The 8,198-nt window shown below is 37.1% G+C and overlaps 1 protein-coding gene across 1 annotated transcript in view; it reads left to right on the top strand.

Annotated features, from left to right (window-relative positions):
- The window catches only part of LOC106876991 (leucine-rich repeats and immunoglobulin-like domains protein 2), a 155,069-nt gene that overhangs the window by 126,515 nt on the left and 20,356 nt on the right, over positions 1 to 8,198 (top strand). Inside the window, exons 11-15 of the mRNA XM_052971872.1 lie at positions 23 to 247; positions 3,266 to 3,429; positions 5,163 to 5,299; positions 6,621 to 6,795; positions 8,123 to 8,198. Of these exons, the coding sequence (XP_052827832.1) occupies positions 23 to 247; positions 3,266 to 3,429; positions 5,163 to 5,299; positions 6,621 to 6,795; positions 8,123 to 8,198 (777 nt within the window). The remainder of the gene's footprint in view (positions 1 to 22; positions 248 to 3,265; positions 3,430 to 5,162; positions 5,300 to 6,620; positions 6,796 to 8,122) is intronic.

Below are 8,198 nucleotides of genomic sequence, written 5' to 3'. Positions count from 1 at the left end.
TTTTCTTCATTTTTTTTCATAGCCAACTAAACCACAATGAAATTTCCTCAGCTGTTGAAGATATTGATGGGGCCTTTGCTGGTCTCCATAGGCTAACTGAACTTGACCTCAATGGCAATAAAATCAAGTCCCTTGCAAAACGCTCATTCATAGGATTGCAAAACCTTGAACATCTCTTCTTGCTGGAGAACCATATTGCTTCTATACTGGAAAATGCTTTCGAGCCACTACATCTTTTGAAAGAATTGTAAGTAACAGTCTCTTTTTTTTTTTTTACACCTGCTTTTTATTTTGTCTTGAGGATTTATTCCATCCCCCTTTTCTACCCACTATTCCTAGGAAGGTCATGTGGGTAGAGTCCTCAGGTACATTCTCCATAGGGCCCCTATCAGAAGCAACTGTCATTACACTTTCTGGCTGGATTCCCAAGCATGACTACAGACATTATGAATGTTATCCAACCATCGTATTCTTGGTCTATTCATAATTCTATCAGTTAGTTTGGCCTGAAGAATCCTTCTTGTGATCTTTTCACGTGGCATTCTAATCACATGTCCATAGTACGGGTGCTGTGACCTTTTAATGTTGAGCAGTAGCAATTCAACCTAGAGAGACTCCCTGCTTTTCTTAACTGTTTTTTTTTCGTTTTTTTTTATTCATCAGATAAGATTTACCTCATACTACCACCATCCATTTTTTTTTTTTCATAAGCACATTTCCTGTGTTAGTGTCACATAAAAAGCACCCATAATGGTATCACATATAAAGCATTGGTGCTTGTTCCATGGATAAAGCACTGGTCCTGGTGCCACTCTGTAAAGTGGTTGGTGTTAGAAAGAGCATCCATTCCTTCCTATAAGAGACTATGCTGCAACAGACAATTGGAGCCTGGTACAGTTCTCCAGCCTGCCAGCTCTTGTCAAACCATCCAACCCAAGCCAGCATGAAAAGGGGATGTTAAACGATGAGCCCTAGAACACATAAGGCTGGTGCTTAACCCAATTTCCATGGCATATAAGTGACTGAGATTACAACACTTGCTCCTGGATGAGATGCCAGTCCATTGCAGGGTTAACTTCCCTGCTACTGTTGGAGAGCGATATGAAATGAATTGTTTTGCTCAAGATCACAACATGCTACCAGGTCTGAGAATCGAAACCATAAGCTTACATTAGCGAGTGCAACACACTAACTATTTGACCACAAGCCTCCAGCTCCAACGATTAAACATGGGTAAACTCGTTAGACATTTTAGACCACAACTTGAGTTGCCCTGTCCAGAATAGGTTAGTTACTTCTATACTTGTCTTAGTCATGTGACTTCCCCCTCTCCTCTATCTCTCTCAAATGTCATTCCTCTTAGTATCAGCCAGACTTGGTTCTACTTTAACACCAAAGATCACACAGAAACTAGTGTTGACAGCGCCAATTGCTGTTGCTAAAAAGGCTTTATTTACTTCTTCATCACTACCCATCCTTTTCCTTGCCTCCCCCCACTTTCTTTCCTCTTCCTCCTAATTAATTTGTATACTACACTGGCTGTCTTAATTTGTTTCTCTTTCCTCTTCTCTGTTTCCATATGTTTGAAATACCACTGTTTGTATTTTCTCATCGCACCAGCTGTTGAATCTAGCTTTCCCTAAGTATATAGATACAGCTGTAATCATTAGATCTTTCTTACTGTATGTGTCCACATGTGTATATATATATATGTATAGTTGTGTGTGTATGTGTATGTGTGTGTGTGTGTGTGTGTGTGCTTTGCATGCATTCTAGCAATACTTACCCACTCTATTTAAGGCCTTCATTTTAAAGTTTCTCACCAGTTCTTCAGTGCAGAATAAAGTCTTAATACCAGAAATAAATTTGCTTGATGCTTCGACCTTTTCTTTCTTTCGTTCATTGAATATTAAAGACATGATTCAATGTTACCCCCAATTTCTAAAGAATTTATTTTTATGCAATATAAAATTAGCACTCTTCTAAATTGTCAGTTGAATCTTTACACACACACAAAAAGAACAAAAAAAATCCAACAAAATAGCTGTTGTTGAGTAGACTTAGTTAAGCTAGAGCTAGCTGTATTTGAATTAAACTTATGGGACAGCCATATCCAGTAAACAGATATCTATGACATGTAGATATCTGATACTTCAATGCTGTACTCTTTTTCTCTTGTAATCCGAGAAAATAGCTGAACATAATATAATACCTGACTTTGTTGGCCTGGGTCAAACTTCGTATCTGTCTGGTTATGGTATTCTACTTAAGACCATCTTGTCATTTATAAAGTCTGCTGGTCCCTAGATTTTGTATTTATTTTTAGCCCTTGCCTTCTTCATAATATGAAGGAGTTTACCTATTGTCCTTTACTTGTTTTAGTCACTGGACTGCAGCCATGCTGGAGTATTGCCTTGAAGGATTTTAGTCATACAAATTGACCCCAGTACTTAAGTTATTTTTAAGTTTGGTACTTATTGGTACTACTTGTTCTATCAGTCCCTTTCGCCCAACCACTGGTTGTCATGTGATGGTGATGGTGGGGGTCACAAACATGCACACATAGACATTTATATACACACACACACACACATACCTATCGATCTATCTATCTATCTACCTACCTATCTAACTATCTACATATCTATCTATCATAATGATGTGGTTGCAAAATGTGTTTCTCAGCCACACAACCATAAAGGTAGAGGAAAATGTAATTACTTTATTGGATCGGTTATAAAATTATAGCTGCACATACAGTCTGTTTTGTGAGGTTCAATCGATGAAAAACAAAACAAACCATTATTATTGTTGTTGTGTAGCTCCATGTCAGTTCTTATTGAGCAGACTTATGACTGAAGACATTCAAACTTTAATCATCCCATCTTCATTTTGACTATAATGTGTCCAGGTGTAGATTATGTCAGATACACAGGTCTCCTTCTCTTTCTAATAATGGTCAGTTGTAATTTAGAAGAGATTTAGCTGTTGTCTCTAATAGTTTGAGTGGCCATGTAGAGGTTGTCCCTCAGCTAGGTATGGTATAATAATAATGAACAACATGTGAGGAGGTTTTGTGTTCTGATAGGGTTTTTATCATCATTGTTTTATTATTCACTTATCCATTCAATCATGGATCCAACAAAGTTTACATCAAGGCAGATTTTCTCTGATTGGATACTCTTCCCATTGCCAATTCTTAACTGATTCCAGATTCCAGATTTAGTACTATTGCTTTGCTAATGAAAATTCTATACTTTTGCAGACAATTCAACACTAGCAATCTACTTTGTGATTGTCATTTGGCCTGGTTACCAAAGTGGTTATATGAGAATAAATTTGAAGACTCAGTCACTGCAATATGTGCCCATCCTCGTTCATCAAAAGGCAAAAGTATCTTTGCTGTGAAACCAGAAGAATTTGACTGCAGTGAGTAGACTATTTCATGAATACATAGATGTATTTTCTATTTTTTTCATTTATTATTATTATTATTTTCTAATATAACGGCTGATTGGGTACCACTTTTATAATGTGGTGTATTATCTTATTTATATGGTTTCTACTGGGATGGATAATAACTATATTTTATTTCTTGAGTAAGAATCTATATTGATAAACCCGTCACATATAACTCAATCATAAGTATTATCACTATACATAAATTTCAACTCAAGCTACATAAATGCCTTAGTGAAATATACATATATATCAAGATGCTTAATGGGCATGTTGAATGTGCATGTATGTTGAAGATAAGTTCATGTTCTTTTTCACCGCTATAAAAAACAGTTTCATAATTGTAGAAATAAATTTCATTAACAGGTTGGAAAGAAGTGAAGAAAACGAAAATATTTACTACATTGGTTTATTTATGTACATTTAATGTTTACAGTACATTTATAAGTAAGTCAATTTGTTGTAGAGAGTTATGACCAACGAACACTAGTATAAGAACACTATAAGAACACTAGTATAAGTTGTGAAGTCTAGTGATAACCAAACATCACTGGTGTGAGTGTCGTGGAGTTTAGTGACAACCAACGAACACTGATTAATTTCCCCCAAATCAGGGTTTTTATAACTGCTCATACCTAAATTCTAAGAACTGTATTTCGTGAAAGAATTGTCTTTGATGAAAGGTTAGAATTTAAATTATGGGCAATAATTTTAATCAATGGGAAACCAACAATTATACTTGTTCGGGCAACATGACCATTACGTCATATTACCGCCTTTTATGACTTGCTTGCTGCTCGCTACACTAGTTTCCATGATCACACAGGCAAGATGGTTCCAGAAAAATTAGTTATTTGTATTTTGTTGTATCTTGGGAAGGCCATTCTGCAAACATAACCTGTTAACTAGTCAATCATTTGATTAATTGTTCAATTAATGAATCAGTCAGTTAGGTTTGTCAAAGTCCTTCTGTTGTAACTTCAGTGATATGCACTCTCTACTCCAGGTTTGTTTGTTTGTCTCTTAATTTATTGGTTCTATATTTATATTGTTGTATGAAAGTAAGAATGTATGTAAGAGTGGAGAGAGGGAGAGAGAGAGAGAGAGTGTGTGTGTGTGCAGCTGCGACATTTGTGTCGTATTGTGGATTTTGTGATTATTGGTAATGTCAGATATTTTAGTGAGTTATCTGCCTTGGCTGCAGGGTTTTAACTTCTTACTTTACTTTAGACCAGCAACTGAAACCTCACTGTCCCTCTGTCTCATATGACTAGCTGAAACACTAGAGTACCTTGTGATATTTAGTTATATCATTTTACATTGAGAGTTCAAATCCTGCATAAGGTGAATTCCTTCTCATCCCTTCAAGGTTGGTAAAATAAGTACCAGCTCTTGTTGTATAGTTCCATGCTAAGCAGACTTACCTACATAGCAGTAATATATTTTGGTCAGCTCGATCATTATAATTTCTTCCCTAAAATGTTTGCCAAGATTATAAATATTTATCATTCTCTTACTAATTGTTGCTATTATGTTTGTTTAAAAGGTAGCAGAACAAAATAAATAAAAGAAACACACACACACAATGTATATTGTTTTACACTTGCTAATAAAATCTATTTCATAGCAGAGTATCAAATTATGTTTCATTACACTTCATCAACAACACTGCCATATAACGATTGGGTTTCCATATTTTGCAGCTGATTTTCCTAAACCTGTCATAACTAGTCAACCTATGTCACAGAAAGCACTGAAGGGAGAAAATCTGACGTTGAATTGCAGTGCTGTCAGCAGTGGTTTTTATGACACCAAGTTCCAGTGGAAGAAAGACAGCATGGTAAGATTACAACCAGTATCTTATTTTTTCATTTTGTTTTTTAATAAAAGATTTCTTGCATAATTCTGTGCTTCTCTGAAGGAAACTTACCTTTTCAACAACTGTACTGGTGCCATCGTGGAGGCGCAATGGCCCAGTGGTTAGGGCAGCGGACTCACGGTCATAGGATCGTAGTTTCGATTCCTAGACCGGGCATTGTGAGTGTTTATTGAACGAAAACACCTAAAGCCCCACGAGGCTCCGGCAGGGGATGGTGGCGAACCCTGCTGTACTCTTTCACCACAACTTTCTCTCACTCTTACTTCCTGTTTCTGTTGTACCTGTAATTCAAAGGGTCAGCCTTGTCACACTGTGTCACACTGAATATCCCCAAGAACTACATTAAGGGTACACGTGTCTGTGGAGTGCTCAGCCACTTGCATGTTAATTTCAGAAGCAGGCTGTTCCGTTGATCGGATCAACTGGAACCTTCAACGTCATAAGCGACGGAGTGCCAATACACACTAGTACCACCATCATCATCATCATCATTTTGATATCCACTTGAGTTGGACAGGATTTTTTGAGGTAGATTTTCTACAGTTGGATGCTCTTCCTGTCTTCAGTTTCCAAGAAGGGTAACTTTTCCTCACAGCTGCATGTGTGATGGTGTTACTTGCTTGCAACAATTGATTAATGTCATGACAAGGACTCACCAATCCACACACACACACACACACACACACACACACATGTATGTGTACATACAGCATGACTGAACCCAGAACCAAGTGGTTGGGAAGGAAACGTCTTAACCACACAGCCACTCCTATTGTGAACATATAAGAACATATAAAGTAAAATATCATTCCCCCACCACACACACACACACACACATTTATTAAAGAAAACATACCTTTTGCTTGTTTCAATCATTAGATTGCAACCATGCTGGGGTACTGCTTTGATACATACATACATACACATATATATATATATATATATATATATGACAGGCTTCTTTCAGTTTCTGTCTACCAAATCTACTCACAAGGCTTTGGTCAGTCAAGGCTATAGCAGAAGACACCCAAGGTACCATGCAGTGGAACTGAACCTGAAACCATGTGGTTGGGAAGCAAGATTCTTACCATACATCTAATATTATATTCATCTTGCTAATTACTGAACTTCAGTAGGCTATGTTAACTGTGTCACAATGTATTGTATTTTTATTAATTTAGTGACTTTGTTGTGTATTACTGAAGCTGGTCCGTAAAAATCCCAACCAGAAATCAACTTAAATGTTTGTAGTTAATGCTGACCTGTTGTTCTCTTCCTTTAGATTCTCACGGACCCAAAGATGTTTAACTTTACATCTATGGAAGGAAAACTTGTACATCTTACCACACTGCTTCATTTAGAAAATGTTCAAGATGAGACAGCTGGTAAATACCAGTGCATTATATCAAACCATTTTGGATCTGCCTATTCTACAAAAGCTAATATCTCTGTACATGGTAAGTTTCTGTCTCATTTTTACTTTTCATTTTATACATACCAGCCATACATTCACTCTGTGTTGCCCAAGTATATATACACACACACACACACACACATATACACACACACACACATACACACACACATATGTGTGTGTGTGTGTGTGTATTCTGTTATTCTTTTACATGTTTCAGTAATTTGACTGCAGCCATGCTGGAGTACTGCCTTTTAGTCAAACAAATCAACCCCATGACTTTTCTATTTTCTTAAGTCTGATACTCATTCTATTGATCTCTTTTGGTGAACCGCTAAGTTACGGGAACATAAACACACCAACATCAGTTGTCAAGCAATGGTGTTGGTGGGACAAACAAAGACACACACACATATATATTATATATATATATATATATATATATATATGTATATACACACACATGCACATTCACACATACATATACACACATATCCAGCAGGCTTCTTTCAGTTTCCATCTGCCAAATCCATTCACAGGGCTTTGGTCAGCCCAAGGCTATAGTAGACACTTGCCCAAAGTGCCATGCAATGGGCCTAAACCCAGAACCATGTGGTTAGGAAGCAAGTTTCTTACCACACAGCCATGCCTGCACCTATATATATGTAATAATCACCATTCGATGTCTCTTTTTCCATGCTGTCATGGTCTGGACAGATTGACAGCTGCTGATGAGCGGGAGAGCAACACCAAGCTTCAGCGTCTATTTTTGGCATGGTTTCTACAGCTTGATGACCTTCTTAATGCCAACCACTGTTTAGTGAAGAAGCCAAATACCTGCAAGATGAGATCCCTCAGCTGTGTAGGGTATAGTATTGAATGATATGAATGTATGAGAGAGGGACAGGAATGGGAGTCTTACTGAAAAGGTGAATACATGGCTTCCTCAGTGACACATATGTTGGTATAGAAAAGCTTTTAGAATAAAGAAGGAATAATGATATAGTGACACCTGAAGGTGGATGGAAAATACTCTCATTGACTTATAGAGTTAATATTGATTTCTGCAATTTCGCGGGAGGGAGTAAGTCAATTACTTGAACCTGTGCTCAACTTATGTTATCAACTCTGAAAGGATGAAAGGCAAAGTCAACCTCAGCGGAATTTGAACTCAGAATACAAAGACAGGTGAAATTCCACTAAGCATTTTGCACAACCTGCTAACAATTTTGCCAGCTTGCTGTCTTTTATAGAGTTAATGTTAAAAATGAAACTGAAGTCATTTGTCAGAAAAAAATAGAAAAGAAAAGCCCAACTTGTAATTTTATGCTCTTCCTTTCTATGTTTTACATTATTGTCTTTTTTTGCAGTTTACCCTTCATTCACGAAAAAACCTGAAGATGTGACGGTCAAGTCTGGCAGTATAGCACGACTAGAGTGCGCTGC

Source organism: Octopus bimaculoides, chromosome 11 (genome assembly GCF_001194135.2).
Source record: "Octopus bimaculoides isolate UCB-OBI-ISO-001 chromosome 11, ASM119413v2, whole genome shotgun sequence".
NCBI lineage: Eukaryota > Metazoa > Mollusca > Cephalopoda > Octopoda > Octopodidae > Octopus > Octopus bimaculoides.
The sequence above is the reverse complement of the archived record's forward strand: the minus strand, read 5'-3'. Positions and strand labels throughout refer to the sequence as shown.